General features: G+C 48.0%; 1 protein-coding gene and 1 long non-coding RNA gene across 3 annotated transcripts in view; both read right to left on the bottom strand.

Moving 5' to 3' along the window:
• CNN3 (calponin 3) overlaps positions 1-3,878 on the bottom strand; it is a 28,095-nt gene extending 24,217 nt beyond the window's left edge. The window contains exon 1 of one of the 2 annotated variants that reach the window (XM_025417576.3): positions 3,647-3,878. In XM_025417576.3, coding sequence (XP_025273361.1) covers positions 3,647-3,703 — 57 coding nt within the window. In that variant the 5' untranslated portion in view covers positions 3,704-3,878. Of the gene's footprint in view, positions 1-2,318; positions 2,459-3,646 lie in introns of those variants that run through there. The other variant, XM_025417577.3, reaches the window with a different exon arrangement.
• Positions 3,879-8,460: 4,582 nt separating this feature from the next.
• On the bottom strand, positions 8,461-9,680 carry LOC118355051 (uncharacterized). Its single transcript, XR_004816694.2, has 3 exons — positions 9,627-9,680; positions 9,230-9,298; positions 8,461-8,638 (listed from the first exon to the last, which is right to left on the bottom strand). It is a non-coding gene; the product is annotated as an uncharacterized LOC118355051 (long non-coding RNA).
• Between the last annotated feature and the right edge of the window lie 10,102 nt (positions 9,681-19,782).

The following is a 19,782-nucleotide window of genomic DNA, read 5'->3' as shown; positions in this document are numbered from 1 at the left end:
AAAAACCTTTCCTGGCGGAGCCTGGATGGCCCAGTAAGTACAGCATGGATTCTTGATCCCAGGGTCATGAGTTCAAGCCCCACGCTGGGTGTGGAGCAGAGTGGGGGTGAGGAAGCTAAAGCTAAACTCATCTACATAGTCACCATGATCCTGGTCTCTATTAGCAAAACAAGGCAGACCACCTTAGGATACTCAACCGCGGGAGTCCACAATCGCCCTGGGGTTAAACTTGGATTAGGAACTTGGAGCAACTACTCGTCCAAAGGCAGACAGGCAGACAGGACTCATGGGACATCTGGTCCTACTGAATTATTACTATACGGTTGTTTCACTTACTCTTCAGTGATTTACAGTTTTAGTAAGAAGTCTCCCAACATGGTTTTTAGCTGTTGAGAGCTACCATTTTGTAACCAAGAAGATTCTGTGAGAAGCTACTTTGCTCAAATGATGATGTATTTCATCTGAGTAGGAAACTGTGAGAACATTCGAATACCATTCTTCCTAATAGTTCAGATAAACTCCCCCCCCCCCAAAAAAACATCCTGAGGTAAGAGAATTTCAGCTCTACGCACTCCCCCCCCCCACCCCCACCACACAGCTGATTTCCTCCACTTTCCCTGAGATCGCTAAGCTCCCTACACCACTTGCTGTAAGACTGGTGAGGGCGTGCTGCCTCGCATCCTCAGCCCTGGCTCCAACATCCTCTTCAGAGCCAAGCATCAGGAGATACTGGGCTTTTCTTGAGGCTCTGTCGTGTTTTCTCAAAGCTTAAAAGGCACAGAGGTGTTTTCCTTTTCAATTTGGTCCCCACCACACCGTCAAGGGTCTGCCTCCCCCTGTAGACTACATGTAAGACCTTCCTAGTTGAGGAGTGCCCACCTACCCCAGCTTCTGTACTGGCCCTGACCCTGCTACTCTATTATGATCTTTGTAGATTGCCAAGTTGCTGCCTCCTGTTTAAAGATGTTGTTTGTAGTCCATACTGAAGGAATCTACCTTTTTAGGCTGCTTTCAACCTTCTTGCCCATTAAAAATAAGTTTGATGCTTTGCCATGTATTATCATGTTGTCAAATAAGTATCTTAAATGGACAGATTTTTCCCTGAAATTTTACTAATTACAAGTCCTTAAGGTCAAAGACTTCTTCAATTCATTGATGAACTACTTTCACAGCTGGAATATAAAAAGACCAAAGGCTTATTTAATAGAAATGGAATACTTACAGAGGCAGTGACAAGTCTAAGAAATACATCACCAGTTGTCTATCACTAAGAACTAATAGCTACAACATGTCACTGAGTACGTCCTACAAACACACATCTCAACGCAATGCTGAGGGGTGGTAACGATCATTCCCCCCATTGTACTGATGAGGAAAGTAGAACAGAGATACCCGTTAATTTGCCCGACATCATTTGAGGCAGTAAGTGGCAGAGGGAGGACCAGAAGCCATGTCTGCTCAACTCCGAGGTCCATCCCACACTGCTTCCTGAGGATCTTTACATTCTTTCCACTTTGTTAAATGAAGTTTTAAAAGGGGGGGGGGGGAGAGAACACTTTATATTTAAGCAGCTTATCAGGGATGCAATTCATAACGGAAAAGCAGGAAGAACTCGAAAGGCATCCACACCAAGCAATGTCAAAGTTCACGTTCCATACACCCACTCCGCCGTCCTCAGCTGAAATGCAATATCTCACACAAAAGCCCTAGCAAACGTGGATATTCGGTTTCTGAGCCCGGAACAGATGAAAACAGCGTTGCGTGAATAGTCACAATGTCAAGAAGTGACAGGTGGACAGCAAAAGTGGGGAGGGTGGGGCGGACAGTGGTGACTTCACTAAGAATATCCCTAAGTACTTCCCAAAGATACCACTCTTAGAGTGAAAATTCTTAGAATAGTCCGACTCTCTTCTGTGATCTTGAGCAAATCACACCCTTTCTGAGCTTCAGCGTCCTGACCTGTCACGGATGCTCGACAGCCCCGGCCACCCCTCCCACCTCAGGGGGCTGCTGCGCTGTTCACATCAAGACTTCCTATGAGAGGGTGCTGTGCGCAGGGCCCATATAAATGCAGGGGCTTGTTAAAATTCGGCTTCGGTGCTTAAAGGAAGAAACCCACAGTCACAGAAACCCAAAGCCGTAACTAACTTTCCAAAGGCTCTGAAAACTGAGGTTTTACTGTTTTTAAAAATGTCTGATAATTACGGCGAGCTAGCCTCGGTCTCCGCATTTCCTTCGTCGGTCTGCTCAATAAAAAGCAGGGAAAGGGCGGAAGCTGCTTCATTAGTCAGCAAAAAGAAAATTAATACGGGTATTACCATCCAAGAAAAATAAGTCCCTTGAAGGACTGCCAGAGTGGTCAGGACCTCATTTACAATGCAAACGGTGGGGAGACTCGACTGCTGCGGGCCAAGAATCACAAGGACGGATTAAAATGAACGTGCACAGGCCAGGCCGGGGCATCCCGTCCAACGCTTTGGACCTGCCGGTTCCTCGGAAGATTCCTAAAGCTCCGTGCTAAGGCTTGGAAAGGACCGGCCCATCCGTGCCCACCGCACAAGGGAAAGGGCCTCCACACTCCAGTTTGGGATCCGCGGGCTAAACCCAAGGCTCGCCCTCACCGATCGTTCGGAATCTATGGACCAGGGGCCCAGGGAGCCGGGGCCCCGCGGGGGGGAGGCGGCTCTGGGGGGGGCAGCGGGGCGCTCGCCGCCGACCCCGCGGAGGCCGCGACCCCGACCCCGACCCCGACCCCGACGCGCCCCGGCTCCGGGGGGGCGGGGAGGACCCCGGCCGCCCCCCTCCCCCCTTTGTGGCGCTTCGGCCGGCGCCGCAGGAGGAGACAATGAGCGTTCTGTGCGCAGTTCCGCGCCGATTGGCTGCGCTCTCCCCCCAGAAGCCCCTGATGTCACGGGCTTGGAATGCGGGAGGGAGGGGAGGAAGGCAGGAGAGGATTTGGGGAGGGGGCCGCCTCTCCTCGCTTTCCCAGACCCCGAGTCCCGGAGATAACCCCGCCGCGTGCTCAGGCCAAGGCAGCGGCGAGGCGGGAGCCCGCGGACCCGAGCCCAAGCGCCACAGCCGCCGGGCGAGGACGCGCCACACAAAAGCGACCCGCGGCGACGTCCTCGATATCGTTAAAAGTCTAACGGGCCACAAACTTTTTTTTCTTTTTTTTTTTTTTTTTGCTTTTTTCTTCTTTAACTCTCCACTCTACGCAGACACCACTCCGCAAGCGGCGCGCTCAGGCTTTGTCTGCGGCGGCGGCGGCGGCGGCCTCGAGGCCCGGGCGGGGTCCGGGGGTCCGGGGGTGCGGGGGTGCGCGGGCCGCCCCGCGGTCACCCCCCGCCCCGGGAAGCAGCGAGGCACGGGGGGGCCAGTCGGGCCGCGGACTGGCCGAGTGCGGCGGGCGGGGGGTGTGCGCGCCGGGGCCCCGCTCCCCGACGGGCCCCACCTAGGGGCGGCGACCGGGCAGAGCGCCCCCTCCCCGCAGGGGCGCGACCCGCGGCCGCCGACGGGCTCCGGGAGCCGCACCCCCGGGGGTCGCCGCCGAACAAAGCCGGGGAGGACCCCGCGCCCCCGCCCCCGCGCCCCCGCCCCGCGAGCCCCGGCGCCCCGGCCCCCGCGCCCGCGCCGCGCCCGCGCCCACCTTGTTCTTGACTTCGGCCGAGAGCCCGTAGGAGGGGCCCTTGTTGAAGTGGGTCATGGCGGCGCGCGGCGGGCAGGGGCTGCGCTCGGCGATCCCGCTCGGCTTCCCCCTGCGGCCCCGAGCAGTGGCCGCGGCGCAGACCTCGGAGCTCGCTCCCCGGCGGCGCGGAGACGCCCAGACGGCGGCGGGCGCGGGCGGTGCCTCGGCGGCTCGCTCCGACTGTCCCCGGGGCCGCCCGCCCGCCCGCGCCCCGTCCCGCCGCCGCCCGCGCCCCGCCCCGCCCCGCCCCGCGCCTGCAGGGATTGGCCGCCGGGCCGCGGGCGCCGCGCTCTCCCCGCCCTGCCCGCCGCGAGGCCCGCTCCGGCCGGGAGGGGCGGGGGGCGAGGGGCAGGATCGGGGCGGGGCGAGGGGATGCAGCCGGGCCGGGGGCTGCAGCGGGGCGGGAGGTTGCAGCCGGGCGGGGGCGGGGCCGGGGCCGGGGGGGCTGCAGCGGGGCGGGGGGCGAGGGGCAGGATCGGGGCGGGGCAGGGGGGCAGGGGCGGGGCGAGGGGATGCAGCCGGGGGCGGCTGCAGCGGGGCGGGAGGTTGCAGCCGGGCGGGGGCGGGGCCGGGGCCGGGGGGGCTGCAGCGGGGCTGGGGGCGAGGGGCAGGATCGGGGCGGGGCAGGGGGGGCAGGGGCGGGGCGAGGGGATGCAGCCGGGGGCGGCTGCAGCGGGGCGGGAGGTTGCAGCCGGGCGGGGGCGGGGCCGGGGCCGGGGGGCTGCAGCGGGGCGGGGCCGGGGGGCTGCAGCGGGGCGGGGCCGGGGGCGGGACCGGAGGGACGCTGCAGCGGGCCCTGCCCGGCGTCGGCGTCCGGGGGCTGCCCCCGCCCAGACCGCGCGTCCCGGTCCGGGCCCCCGCCGCGGCGCCCGGGGCAGGCGGAGGGAGGGGCCCCCGGGTCCGCGCCCCGGCCCCGGGCTCAGCGCCTGCAGGGCGCGGGGCTCCCCCCGCGGGGAACACCACGAGCGGCCTCGGAGCCCCGGGGCCCGAGACGAGGGGCCCCCACGGACACCTGCTCCTCCCCGCACCTCGCAGCCCCCCGCACCTGTGGGTCTGGCCTCCACCCTGCTGCCGCCGCGGGAACGGCCGAGGCTTTGGGCCAACTCGAGCTCCCCTCCCCGCGTCCAAATGCGCTGCGGAAAAAGCCGGGGACTGTGCCATGGCAAAGCCTGGAGCGTTTCGAGTCCTTTTCTGGATTCGCACCAGCTCCTCTTTTTACGAGCATCTTTATCCGGAATTCAGCGAGTCCAAAAACCCAGGTGGCTGTTGCTCTACTTTTTAAATTTTATTTCATTATTTTTTGATCTAGCGGCCTCTTTGAATAACAGACCTTTGTGTAGAGCCAAGTGCCCTCCTTGGGACCTGAAGCGGCCTGCGTTCTTAGGGGCCCTGCTTCCTGCCCACCCACCACTCGCTTTCCTCGGATCTCGAAGTTATTTGATAGCAGGACCAAGGGAGCCTAACCGTCACCATTCGCCCGAGCTCCCAGCGCGGTGCCAGGCGTCTTCCCAACACGATCTCATCCCCCCTACCAATAGCTAGCAGGTAGGCATCATATCCGTCGCAGAGATGAGGAAAATGAAACTCAGAAATCTAAGTATCCTGGCCAAGGCCTGCCCATCTGCAAAACTTCGCCTCTTGTCATCACTTTCCTGGGCACACCTGCGACGTGTGTCAACCCCTGAGATCCCAGTATGAGTTTTGTTACCAAACACCAGCTACCCTGCCGGAAGAGATCATGGGATCAGAAGACAAACATCTTACCATGGTTGAGCCACCCTGGAACAGAAATGAATAAAGCAACTTTAAGAGAAAGTGCAGAAAATGGCTCTGGACTTAGGAAAGCCTGGGGTGGGGGGGGAGTGGGGGAGGCTAATAGGGAGGAAAGTGGATGATTTACGTGTGATTTGCTAATTTAGACGGGAGGGGAGGTAGTAATGATAATTAGGTCATTCTTCCCACACAAATGACACAATTGACCCACAATTATCGAGACAAGCGGTTTGGGCTGTTTTTCAAGTAGTGTGATAGTGGCCATGTGTCATCGACAAAACCTCACCCACTTTTCCTTGAGTATGGGAAGCGGTGGCCAGATCTGAGGTACAGTGGAGATGGAAAATATATGGTCACAATCATTTTAATCTAAAGTTCATTCCTTATAGAATGTTCAAGAATTATACCCAATTTTGTCATGAAAAACTTATAAAGGTGAGTTTTGTGTAATGAGGGTTATTGTTGGGATGCCTGGGTGGCTCAGCGTTTGAGCATCTGCCTTTGGCTCAGGGAGTGATCCTGGGGTCCTGGGATTGAGTCCTGCATTGGGCTCCCTGTATGGAGCCTGCTTCTCCCTTTGCCTGTGTCTCTGCCTCTCTCTCTGTGCGTCTCATGAATAAATAAATAAATAAATATTTTTTTAAAAGAGGTTTATTGGGATGCCTGGGTGGCTCAGCGGTTTAGTGCCTGCCTTCGGTCCAGGGTGTGATCCTGGAGTCCCGGGATCAAGTCCCACATCAGGCTCCCTGCATGGAGCCTGCTTCTCCCTCTGCCTGTGTCTCTGCCCCCCTCTCTCTCTCTCTCTCTCTGTGTCATGAATAAATAAATAAAATCTTTTAAAAAAATAAAATAAAATGAGGTTTATTGTTTAATGGGTAGAGACTTGGTAGTTTGGAATGATGAAAAAGCTCTGGAAATGGATAACAATAATCCTAAAACAATGATACCTCTGTCTACTTAAAATTGGACCTTTGTAATCTTTCCCTCTTTTTCCTCTTTGCTGCCCTACCTGACCGAGCAACCACTGGTAGGCTTTCCGTCTCTACATCGCAGTTTGTGTTTCCTAGAATTTTATGTAAATGGAACCATACATTGTGTGTTCCATTTTAACTGGCTTCTTTCAGCAAAATTACTCTGAGATTCATCCATGCGGTAGCATATAGCAATAGTCCATTCCTTTACATTGCTGAGTGATATTCTATGGGAAGGATAAGGATATATCACAATGTATACATCCATTCCCTTATTGAATATTTGGGTTTTCAGTTTTTTACTCTTGCAGATGAAGCTGTATGAACATTCATGTGCAAGTCTTTTTATGGACATATGCTTTCATTTCTCATGGATAAATATGACTGGAATGACTGGATCATATGAAAGGTATATGTTTAATTTTTTAAGAAACTGCTAAATTTTTCCAGAGTGACTGTACCATTTTGCATTCCCATCAGCAGCATGTAAGAGTTCCAGTTCTCTATATCCTCACCAATACTTGGTATAATCAATCTTTTTAGGTTTAGCCATTCTATAAGTGTGGAGTGGTATCTCATCATAGTTTTAATTTTAATTAAATAAAGTTAAATAAATTGATGTGCTTGTAATCTACGTATCTTTTTCATCAAGTGTTCGTTCGCTGTTTTGCCCATATTTTGTATTTTCTTTAACGTACCCTGCTAGGGTAGATTTAGAAAATCCTGCCCAATTTCTAACAATAGGATGTGTCAGCAAATGCTCAAGTTTGAGTAAAATTTCACATTACAGAATAACTTCCAGGGTGTGTCCCAACAATCCAAAGTATTTTAGCTGGAAACGCCTTTAACACACACAAACAGTTTGAAATAAATGCTCTTAAGGAGGTCAGTGCTACCTTCCCGAATTCCCAGTTTAAGCAGTTGCTGGGGAGTTGTAAGAGAAGATTCTTGCACAGATAAAAATCTATGGATCATATTGTCACGTGTTTTGTCACCAGGACAATAGTAACAAATGTTTTGGAGGTTACATCCCATAAATCCACAATGTAGGAGAATTACAAAGAACTCTGGAGGCATCAGTCAATTGTATTAAAGGCAGAGGGACCGTAGAAGGCTCACAGGAGACTAAAACTACCCACTGTGTGCTAAGCACCATTAGAGATGTATTATGGGCAGTGAGATAATATATTACCCAAATAGGCATGCTTTTGAGTGAAATGTGGTACCACTAATATTTTTTTTGTCTCACACATTCCTAGTAAGTCTCCTTAATAGTGTTCCTTTGGGTGCCTGGGTGGTGCAGTTGGCTAAGCATCTACCATTGGCTCAGGTCATGATCCTAGGGTCCTGGGACCCTTGTCTGGCTCCCTACTTGGTGAGAAGTCAGCTCCTCCCTCTGTCTCTGCCCCTCCACCCTGCTCCTTCTCTCGCTTCCTGTCCCTCTTTTAAACAAATAAAATATTTTTTAAAAATAGTGTTCCTTTTCACTCTCCAAAGTGTCCCTGTTTAGATGATAAATTATAGAGTCACCTCCCCTTATAGATACCACTCACAATGACCCTGTAATGGTAAATATTATCTATTCCCACTTACAATCTGAAACTAAGATTCAGCGAGAAAGGATATACAACTTGGCCAAAGCCAAGTGGTTCAAAGAGCGCAGAATTGGGATTTGAAACCAGGCTTGCTTTAGGATTTCTCAAAAATCAACTTCCTAGATCCCTCAGGAATCTGAAACCACTCTTGCAAGGTACATCTGCTTTTTCTTTGGCTGCGCTTCCTGTCCTTCTAAAGAGGGCCCACCACTCACTCCACGTGGTACTGTGAAGCTCTCAGGCACACAGCTATCTCCTTCCTCAGGAGGCAAGAGGTGGCGGGTCTGTCATGGGCACAGATATCGGCTTCAGGAAGGCCTGACCCAAGCTGGGTCCACCTCAGTTCTTTCTGGTAAACAAACATGGAAATCGAATATTTTGGTTATACGGACAGAAAACTAACCGCAATTGACTTAAACAAAAAATGGGCTTAATTGGCTCACGTGACAGAAAAGCCTGGAGAAGATGTAGCCTTAGATGTGACCCGATGCAGGGACTCAGTCACAGGGATCACAAAGCCAGTATCTCCACATGCCTCTTCTGTTGACTCTCTTCCCCCTTGATGTCAAATTCACCACCAGAAGGTCCAGCCTTGCAACCTGACCTCTCAGCAGCTGCACACAAAAGAGTGCATGACAAAAAAAAAAAGTGAACAATTTCCCAATGGTTCCAACAGAAGTCCTGAAACTGAGTCTTCTTGGCCTCAGTTTGGGTCACGGACCCAACTCTCTACAATCACTTGGCCACAGGGAGAAAAGCTCTGCCTGACACGCCTGGCTCCAGTGTCTGAGATGCTGTGGGAGGTGAGGGGGCATTGCCCCCCACAGCACAGGAGCTGGGGGAGGGAACACACACAACTCCAAAGGAAATCGAAAGGAAAGTGATGTTGGCAGGCCAAATACACACGATGCTCCCCTGCACGTGCTCTTAGGTGTACATTAGAAGGCCCCCTTGCTTCCAGGGACACCTTCCAGAGCCCTGCACTTAATTTTTTATTCACTGCTTTTTATTCTTTTTCTGAAAGATGACATCTCAAATTGTCTAAGCTCCAGCTCCCCCAAATCTGGAGACACCCTATAAGGAAGTCATCCTAAATGCCACTTTCCTCCTCTCCGACTGCCAATTAGGCGTCAAGTTCTCATCAATGGCTCACCTCTTCTGTTCTTTTCCTTCCCTTCCCAACAGCCTAAAATTGAAGTTCTTACCATCTGTAGCCAAGGAATGACATCCTGACTCCAGCCTTCCTCTTCCAGATTCATCTTCAAAACTGATGCCTTACAGCATGGATTTTAGAGACAAGAAAAGAAAAAGAAAAAAATTAAAAATAGAACTACCATGTGATTCAGGAATTCCACTCCTTTCACAACTTGAAAGCAGGAGCATGTAGAGATATTGGGGCAATCAGGTTCACAGCGGCACCATTCACAGCAGCCAAAAGGTGGAAGCAACCCAAGTGCCCATCGATGAATGAATGGATGAACAAAATGTGGTATATACATTGAAGGGGTGGAAACATTTTCCCTTCTTCCCTGCTAGGTTCTTCAGCAATAATTTAATTGATATAAGACAGATTAGCAGAGAAGAGCAAACTTAACTGCATACATAGGAGCGCCTCACGAAGATCTGAAGACTCAAAGGGCAGCCAGGTAATTGAGCTTTATGTAATATCATGGAGCTAAGGAAAAAGATAAGGATCTGGGGAGACAAAGAGAGGAAAGACCATTCACTTTTGAATGGTTTTAGTTCAAAATAATCCTTATGCCACAAGGAGACACATTTTGAGGTGGTAATATGTGCTCCCCTTCAACATATAGAATATTATTCAGCCTTGAAAAGGAAGGAAATTCAGACACATGGACAACCTTGAGGACATTATGCTAAGTAAAATATGCCAGTCCCAAAAGGAGACATACTACACGATGCTACTTTCTGAGGTACCTGGAGTAGTCAAATTCAGAGGCAGAAAGCAGTATGGTAACCCCCTACTTAAAGTCAAGGGGCTCTTCATTTGATCGCAGGGCCAAGCCCACGGTCTCCGCTCACAGGGTTACCATAAGGAGGATTTCAAGAAATCATGTATGCAAAGTGCTTAATTATGTGGCAGTGCCTGGCACGGGGTAATCATTCAGTAAGTGGACGTTGCTGCCATTATTATTACCATACTATTACCTGGCTTCTTAAACCCCTCCAGCCCCAAGAGTCTGGGCTGTTTCACACGTAGGTATGTCTACATAAGTGGTTTTCTCTGCTTCTATTTGTTAATATTTATCCTCCAAAAAAAAAAGTCTTTTGAAAAAAAGCATTTATTCTTCAAAATCCAACTCAAATATCACCTTTCCCCAAAAGCCCTCCTTGTCTCACAAGGTTCCGATAGGTTGATTCCTCCCCTTCCCTATGTCTGCTTTCTGTTTTTCAAGCGTTCTTATTGTTGCTCTTGATACAGTGTCTTTGATTTATGTGTTTGCATGCCAATGTCTGTCCCAGATTGTGAGTAGAATTTAGGGCAGAAAACTGTGTATCGTTGATTGCTTCATTCCTCAGTATGTTATACTGAGTCCGGCATATAGTTGATGGTCATGTTTGCTCAATGAAGGACCGTGACAGGTACTTTTTCACAAATCTTATCCCATTTAATCCTCACAAAAACAATTCCAGGGAGATATGACTGTCCTCAGTTTTTTTCAGATGGAAGAAACAGGCTTAGAGAGGTTAGTATTTTGTTCAAGATAGCACAGCAGTGATACTAGAACCAGAATTCTTTTTTTTCTGCTTCTGAAACTCATGTTTTTCTTGCCACACTATGCCACCTAATTTTAATCCATAGTTTCCTCAGGAAATGGCATGTATATGGAAAACAGAGAAGAAAGAGCTCAGCTCTGGGGTGGCTCAGATTTGGAGGGGGAAAGACATGGGGCAAGTGAAACAACTAAGCACAAAGCAAATCTCTAAAATGAACTCAGAAACAACCTGGATGAGAGTTGGGTTTTTTTTTAAGACTTAATTTTTTTTTAGTTTATTAATAATATAATTTTATTTATGCATCCATTCATTTATTTATTGAGTGTGTATGTGTGTGCCCAAGTGTGGAAGAGTGGGGGAGGAAGGGGAGGGACAAAGGGAGAGGGAGAGAGAGAATCTTAGGCAAGCTCCACACGCAGCCTAGAGCCAACTTGGGGTTCAATCTCACAGCCTGAAATCATGATAGGAGCTGAAATCAAAAGTCAGATGCTTGACCAACTGAGCCACCTAGGCACCCCCGGTTTTATTTATTTATCTATTTTTTAAGTAATCTCTATACTCATCATGGGGCTCAAACTCACAACCCGGAGATTAAGAGTCACATGCTCTACTGACTGAGCCAGTGAGGCACCCCAAAGCAAATCCTTCCCCCACCCCCCCCCCCATAGAAGAGAGTTTTAAGGGAAAGAGCGAGTAACTACATAAAATGAAGATGAGAAAGGCCATTTTTCAGGACACCTGGCTGGCTCAGTCAGTAGAGCATGCAACTCTGGATCTCAGGGTTGTGAGTTCAAGCAGGACGACGGTGGGCATGGAGCCTGCTTAAAAAAAAAAAAATTATTTTTCACTCTGGTCCTTCTCAATGAGAAGCCTCAGGACCATGGGTCCAGTAGAAATCTACTGGGCAAATCTATTGGGCAAGAAAGGGAGGAGCTGGTGACCATGGAGGCCGCAGGGGTAGAAAACCCATGGGTTGGGGGGAGGAAGGGGAGCAGCAAGGCAAGGCTCGACAAGCAGGCAGCCAAGGGAGGCCAGGAGGAGGATCCACAGAGCTACAAAGGACCCAGGGGCTGGGGGGCTGGAGAGGTGAGCCCCCAGGGGTACAGGGGGCACAGGGGCATGCAGGAGCTGAGGGAGGCTGGGCTCCCCGGGACTTGCAGGAGGGAGGACGCCTGTCCCTGTCCCCATCTTCGGCCTCCACAGCCCCTTCTCTTTACCTCTCCCTTCCTTCTCTTCATTCCCATGTTCTTCACACATCATTCCTTCTGTCTTCTCTCTCCTTTTGCCTTTGTCTCACCTCAGTCCTGCTCGCAGCAGGTGCTAACACCCCAGGAATTCCGCGGGCTGCCCTTCAGCATCGCAGGCCTCACTGTTGGCAGTTCGGGGTTCACAGTAACATGCTTCACCAGCCGCAGGAAGGGGTTTAGGGATTGGGGGTCCCAGCCAGAGGGTCACAACCCCCACAAGACTTTTATGCAAGGATTTTGTTGTGTGTATTGTGCTGATCTACATTCTTCTGGAAAAGAGTCCCACTCCTTTCCTTAATTCCAAGGGGAGAAGGGTCCAAAAAGTTTCCGGCCCTGGCTGCCTCTCACCTCTCTCACGTAATAGCTGGTTAGGTTTGGCTTCCTTATGAGAACCCGTGTTCTTGATCTTGATAAGGACGTGGTCCAAAAGCTTCTGCTTGTAGGGAGTAGGATTAACCTCCCGAAACTCAGCTCAGCAACCATTCTGAAGCACAAAACGACTCGTTCCAGGGTCACATTCCCTTCTTTGTTGCTTATCAAAAATCATAGGAAAACTTAAGATGGTATCAAAATACTAATGCAGTTTAATTCCTTTGTAAACTTGTTTACTCCAAAACGTAAAGGCCAGAGTTTCCTATTGAAATACAATCTCTTTTCAGCCTAGGAGGCAGTGGGAAGCCTTTCCTAAGGATCTAATGGTCTAACTTTCAGCACGTAGCACCGGAGAGTGCTTCCCGATTATACTGAAAGTCGCTTGGCACCTGTTTCTTGAAATACGTGTGTTTAGCTTTGGGCAGTGAAGGCATCTGGGAAATAGGCATTTTGTTCAATAATATTAAAAGCATTCATATAGGAAACAGAAAACTGAGCTTTTCTTTTAGTTTTCATTAGATTAGAAACTCCAGGGACACCTGGGTGGCTCAGCAGTTAAGCACCTGCCTTCAGCTCAGGGAGTGATCCTGGGGGCACAGAATCGAGTCCCACATCGGGCTCCCTGCACGGAGCCTGCTTCTCCCTCTGCCTGTGTCTCTGCCTCTCTCTCTCTCTCTCTCAGTCTGTCTCTAGTGAATAAATAAATAAAAATATTTTAAAAAAAAAAATTAGAAACTCCAGAAGGGCAGGAACCATTCCCTTCAACATTGTATCTCCACCTTGAACACATAGTAGCCGTTCAATACATAAAGGAATGAAAAAATAGCAAGCTTCTCACAGAATGGATTTTATAGAAAAAAAGAGTTTTTTCTTTCCTTTTTTCCAGCTTTTTTCCAGTCTTATTGAGATGGAATTGACATATAGCACTAATGTAAATTTAAGGTGTCCAATATGTTTTTTTTATGCATTTATCTATTGTGAAATGTTTACCAAAATAAGGTTAATTGACACGTCCTTCACCTCGCATGATCATCGTTTATTTGTATTGTTGGGGGTGGCGGTGAGAACATTTAAGTTTCACTCTCAGAGCAGCTTTCTGATATACAATACAGTATTGTTAATTGTAGTCACCATGCTGTACATTAGATCCCCGGAACTTATTCATCTTATAACTGACTTTTCACCAACATCTCCCCATTTCCTCCACCTCCCTTAACCCCTGGTAACCACCAATCTACTTTCTGTTTCTGTAAGTTCAATATTTTTTAATTGAAATATAATTGACATACAATATCCTATTAATGCCAGGTGCACATCATAGCGGTGTTTCTATACATTATGACATGGTGTCTACACTAAGCCTAATTATCATCTGTCACGATACAGAGTTATTACAATATAATAGACTATGTCCCCTATGCTGTACATTACATTCCAATGACTTATTTATTTTATAACTCCAAGCTTGTACCTCTTAATACCCTTTACCAATTTTGCCTGCCCCCCTCAGAGGTCAGATCAAGCAAGGTATTGAAGGCTATGAGGACAGATAAGGAAAGAAGGAATACGGTCCTTAACTCTGGAGTAAAGCTCCCAAAAAATCCTTCTGTCCTTGTTTTCTGAACTAAAGAAAGATTAAAATAAGCCCAGATAAGTTAAGTATTGAGGTAACTTAAAAATAAAAATTCTTGAGTGGTGTATCTGATAACTCATCCAAAAAAAATGAAATTAAGTAGGTGGACTCATTTTCCAGCCATTCTAAATAAATAAGCACCTATTATATTATTATGCTTGTTCAAGTAAAATCCTTATTACTTAGGGGAGGAATGTGGTCAACACGGTAGGAAAAAATTTTTCCACTCTTTTATTGTGTGTTTTGAATTGGCTACTCTACTAGTTTCCATTTATTTTTCCAATTTTGCATTTTAAAATGCTTGGATCATGATCACAGGTTTAAAAAACATATTAGCCTCACCTACTCTTCTTTTCAAAAAGTTTTCAAGGAAACTGCTTTGTAAAGTGATACAAGTACACTTTACTTTCAGCATAAAGAGGATATGGGTAGGATTTATAGGCATTATTCCCAATACAAAAAAAAATCTATTTCAGCTGTCAAAATTTGCCTTTTAGTTGCTTGGTTTTTACTGCTGTCATGCCATAAGTCATATAGGAGAAATAAAACAAAAATATTTTCTTCATATGGTTACATGAAATTTGGTTGACAGTTGACCCTTGCACAATGCAGGGGTTAGGAACTCTCCCTACCTTACCCCATGCTCAAAAATCCACATGTAACTTTTGACTCCCCAGAACCTTAACTAATAATTAGCCTACTGTTGTCATAAACAGTTAATACATTTCATGTATGTTATGTTTTTATATACTGTATTCTTACAATAAAACAAGAGGAAAGAAAATATTATTAAGAAAATCATTAGGAAGAGAAAATACATTTACAGTCCTGCACTGTAAAAAAATCTGCATATAAGGGACCCACACAGTTCAAACCCATGTTGTTCAAGGGTCAACTGTATATGATTACTTTTTTAAAAAATTTATTTATTTATTTATTTATTTATTTATTTATTTATTTGACACAGGAGACAGGGAGAGAGCAAGCACAAGCAGAGGGAGAGGGAGAAGCAGACTCCCTGCTGAGCAGGGAGCCCAATGTGGGGCTCAATCCCAGGACCCCAGGATCATGACCTGAGCCGAAGGCAGACACTTAACTAACCGAGCCACCCAGGTGCCCATATTATTTTTAAACATATGTTCCCAAGGTGAAATTGCACTTACTTTGTTAAAACCTAACCCTCAATTATTTATCTTACACTCTATTTATTCACATATTCTTATCTTGGTACCTATCAGTTAAACCACCATTCATCATCATCACACAATTAGCTTTGGTAGTGATCATCCTCCTATCATGCATGTGTAGGGAAGGAAAAAAACTTTTCCTCTAACCTCTCAGGCTTTGTAAATGATGACAGTAAATGAAGCCGACAAATGACAGATAAGCAGCACAGATTTACCTGCAGGCTCATAGGAGCTTTCCAGAGAAGTGAAAACCCAAAGCACAGAGCTAGGCTTGAGGACTTCTATACCATTTTAACACGGGGCAATAAATTGTGGGGCAGGGACAAGACGGAAAGTTAAAAGATTTTGGCTTCTAGGGGTGTTATATTGTGAGAAGGTAAATATATGGGGGAAACGAATGGAGATAAGGGTTATTTTGGTAAGGTAGGTTATGATAAGATTCTCCAGCGATTAAGAATCACTCTTCTCTTCCTGGTACAGAAGAGAAGGGAGGGGAGACCTTCACAAAGGGAAATCTATGCCATGATTTTAAGCAGAACCGGGGCTGGTGGGGGTGAGGGTGCGGGGAGGGCAGAGAGCTCCTCCCACATCTACTGTTTCTTAACTGCCTTCACCTCAAAATAATCCTTATGCCAAAGCAACATATTCTGGGATGGCATATTCTGATCCTCTTCATAGGTTATCCCCATCTTTCTATGATGTCTGAACCCCATGGGATAGGGGTCAATCTGTTCCTTATGGTTCCTAGCAGAGTTCTGAGTGCAAAGTAGGTGGCCACACATATTGTTTATGAATTAAAATTGCAGTGTAGTCAATTATACCCAAGGTAAAGATAAAATGCAGCGTTACCTCCTCAGGACTGCTAAGTCATTTAAATAACCATCCAAAAGACTGGTTAATATATAACTTAATAATTTGTCAGCTCCTTCAGATGCAAGCCAAAAATACTGTTCTAGTCAGCATCAACCCACAAAAGATAAATGAAGGTTGGCAAATGGTGCTCTTAAAATACACACATCTTTTCATCCAACTCATTTATTCATTCAATAAATGTCTGTTGAGGGTTTCCTGTGTGCCAAGTTCTGTCCTAGACTTTGGAGAGACAGGAGTCAGCAAGACGAAGTCCACGACTTCAAAGTCATCGCTACTCTTGCTTGTGTTTTACTCTCCGAACTGATTCAGGAAAAGTCAAGACATTTATCCTTATATCTTTGATTTAACCGTAACACATGTGCCCAAGGACAGCGGCACAGCCAGTTACTTCTTCCAACTACTGTAGGACTTACCTGTGCTTCCAGGATAAACTCCAAACATCCTGGAGTTTACAAAGCCCTTTTCACATGGAATGTCTCACTAATAACTAGCCTGGAAACACACACAGAGAGACACCAAACAACCAAAAAAAAAAAAAAATGCTCTTCAAGCCTTGCATGCTTCACCTTTGCATGTGTTCTAGGGAATGGCCTGCTTTTAGTAATTTAGGAAAACAGCTGTGTCCAGACAAAGCCTTCTCCATAGCCTTTTCCAAAGTCTTCTGCTTTACCTGGCTTTCGCCCACTAGGCTCAATAATCACCTCTTCCAGGAAGCCTTCCGTGTTCCTCTGAGTCTGGTTAAGCACCCACTCTAGGTTTCTGTGATTTTTAGTTTTTTAACCTCTGTCATAGAAATTATTGCACTATATTATAATGATCTAGCCTCTCTTTTCACTAGATAATGTGCTTCTTAAATTTAGAGGCTAATTCTTTTACACCTATTATGTCCATATTAAAAGAAAGGGAAAAAAAAAGAAAGAAGGAGGGTGTGTATTGAAATTGGTAAGAATTCCTGCTCAAAGCTCCCCACCCTCTCTTTTTTGGGATGTAGACCCACCAGGTCCAAACCAGCACCGATACTTCTTAGCTGTGAGACTTTAGGCAAGTTACTTAATTCAGCTGCGTCTCTTACTCCTGAAGCCAAGCACAGGCTTAATAAGTATTTGCTTAATGAAAGAATAATGATTATTAGATGCTTAATTAATAGTGATAGTTAACATACACAGCACTTACTCTGTGTCTGGTACTGTTTTGAGCACTTTCCACATGTTATCTCTGTCAGTCCTCACATAACCCGGTGACATGATACTATCATATTCCTTCTGTAGAAGAAACTGGCCTGCAGAGGTGACGCACCAGATTACGTAGTGGGGCTCCAGAGCCCATTCTCTGAACTATCACCCCCCTCCTGTTGGTTGCTGGCTGCAAGGGCAGAGGGACTAGAGGAAGAGACAAGATGATGAACACAGTATCCCCCGCCCTCATCAAGAAAAACATCCTTTACTACTATCATTTCATTTCCTGGGGATGACCCACCAATATCCTAAAAGTGCTGCTCTTCAGTCGGACAATCCTTGCTTCCAGCTAAAACTCCCCTTTACCTACCCAAAATATCCCATATTAATTATGCTTGGTTTGGGGTCTAGTGGGAAAACATAGCTCCTTGACTATGTTTGACCCAAGAGTCTTCTTTTAAAAAAAAAATTTTTTTTTATTTGACAGAGAGAGGGGGAGAGAGAGAGAGAGAGAGCACAAGCAGTGGGGAGAGGGAGAAGCAGACTCCCTGCTGAGGAGGGCACCCCATGCAGGGCTTGATCCCAGGACCCTGAGATCATGACCTGAGCCCAAGGCAGATACCCAACAGACTGAGCCACCCAGGGGCCCCCCAAGAGTCTTATTTGGGACTGTCATCCTCTTTGGCAGAATGAGCAGCCAAGGAAGATCTGTGTTGGGGGACGAGATCACCCCCTAGCTAGCCAGTCCACCTCACATCCACAGGAGACCTTATTAATTCGGAGAGTGATGATGGTTTCCCTTCCAATTTCTGAGATTTCCTTCTCACTCACTAATCCACTTAATGCATATATTTGACTTTCACCTGTTATGATTTATTTCTAAAATAATACATAGGTGTCTCTAGGAATGGTTAGTCTTAGGACAGAAGCTGGAGTCCATGAAGTGGACAGCCCTTCTCTGAAGACCCCTCTCGCTTCACCTCGCCCATAGGGTGAGCCCCAGCAGTGATCCTTGGATTCCTTGACCCTCCCCTGACAGCTCAGCTCACTAGGAGACAGAGATGGGGCAATCAATTCTCTTGCCTACATGTTTGATTCCTGGTTGGTCACTTCAACTGAAGTCTTCTAAATTTAGAAGCTGTAAGGTGATCATGTTCCATTTTATATGTAGAAAAGCAGATACAAGTTTATTAGTTAGGTTACAGGTTCCAGTTTCTTTAGTAAAGAATCAATATAGGGGCACCCGGGTGGCTCAGCCAATTAAGCTTCAGCCTCTTGATTTCAACTCAGGTCATGGTCTTGGGGTCCTGAGATAGCCCCACATTGGGCTCCACACTCAGCAAGGAGTCCGCTGGAGATTCTTTCCCTCTCCATCTGCCCTTCCCCCTAATGGTGCTCTTTCTCTCTCAGATGAATAGATAAATAAATCTTTAAAAAAAAAGAAATAAAGGGATACCTGAGTGGCTCAGTGGTTGAGCGTCTGCCTTCAGCTCAGGGCATGATCCCGGGGTCACCGGATCAAGTCCCGCATCAGGCTCCTTGTGAGGAGCCTGCTTCTCCCTCTGCCTGTCTCTGCCTCTCTCTCTCTCAATCTCTCTGTATCTCTCATGAATAAACAAATAATCTAAAAAAAATAAAAAAAGAAAGACCCAATTAACCCCAGCTTAAATGAGATAGAAGCATGTTTTCCTTTCATTTAAGAGTTCAGGGCTAATACGATGGCTCCTTGTCGCTGGAGACCCACGCTCCTACCTCAGGGCTGCAACATCCTCCACTGGCAGCTTTCACCTCCAGGTCAAAGGCGATGGCTTCAGCTCCTGCCACCCTTCTCCACACCTAGGCAGCAAGGAGGGAGAAGGACTAAGAGAGGAGCTCACTCCCTTGCATTTAGAGCATCCCCTAGAAGTTGTACTTATCCCTTCTGTCTGGGTGGCGTTTTCCAGAACCTAATAAATGGTCACAATTAGCAGCGAGGGAGGCTTGGAGGGGTGGCTTTGGCTGGGTAGCCTTACTTCCAGCTAAAACTCTATCCTCAGAGAAGGGGAGACACAGCGAGCAGTCTTGGCTGCCTCCAGGCTCACACAGCCGGCTGGTCCCTGGGGCCCAGGAGGAGAGAAAGCCGCAGGGAGAGACTTGGGGCCTGAGGCTGGGAGAGCCACAGGCCTTCCAGGTGGCACCCGCTGCTCCTTTCAGTCTCCCACCGACTCCCAGCAGCTTGCTTGCCCTCGCTTCTCAGAAACCCCGGGCTTTGCAGAAGCTCACCCAGAGGGCCCTCTGTTCCTTGGCACCAAAGAGCCTTGTCGGGGACCATGGAGCTGACAAGGTGCTCCTTGCAGGCACATCAGCATTTTGTCCTGACTCGGGGTTCCTCGGTGCCCATGCTCCGTGGATGAATACTGATTGAGCCTAATGCACCCTCTTGCAGCTGGGTACATTTACTGTCCGTCTCCATCATTTTGGCCAGTTATCCTCTGCAGGCTTCCAGACTGCTCCAGAGAACAGCAAGTGTGGGCCCGCGGGAGGATCAGAGAA

The sequence above is a fragment of the Canis lupus genome, chromosome 6 (genome assembly GCF_003254725.2).
Source record: "Canis lupus dingo isolate Sandy chromosome 6, ASM325472v2, whole genome shotgun sequence".
NCBI lineage: Eukaryota > Metazoa > Chordata > Mammalia > Carnivora > Canidae > Canis > Canis lupus.
Note: the sequence above shows the minus strand (reverse complement) of the source record. Positions and strands in the feature narration are given on the sequence as shown.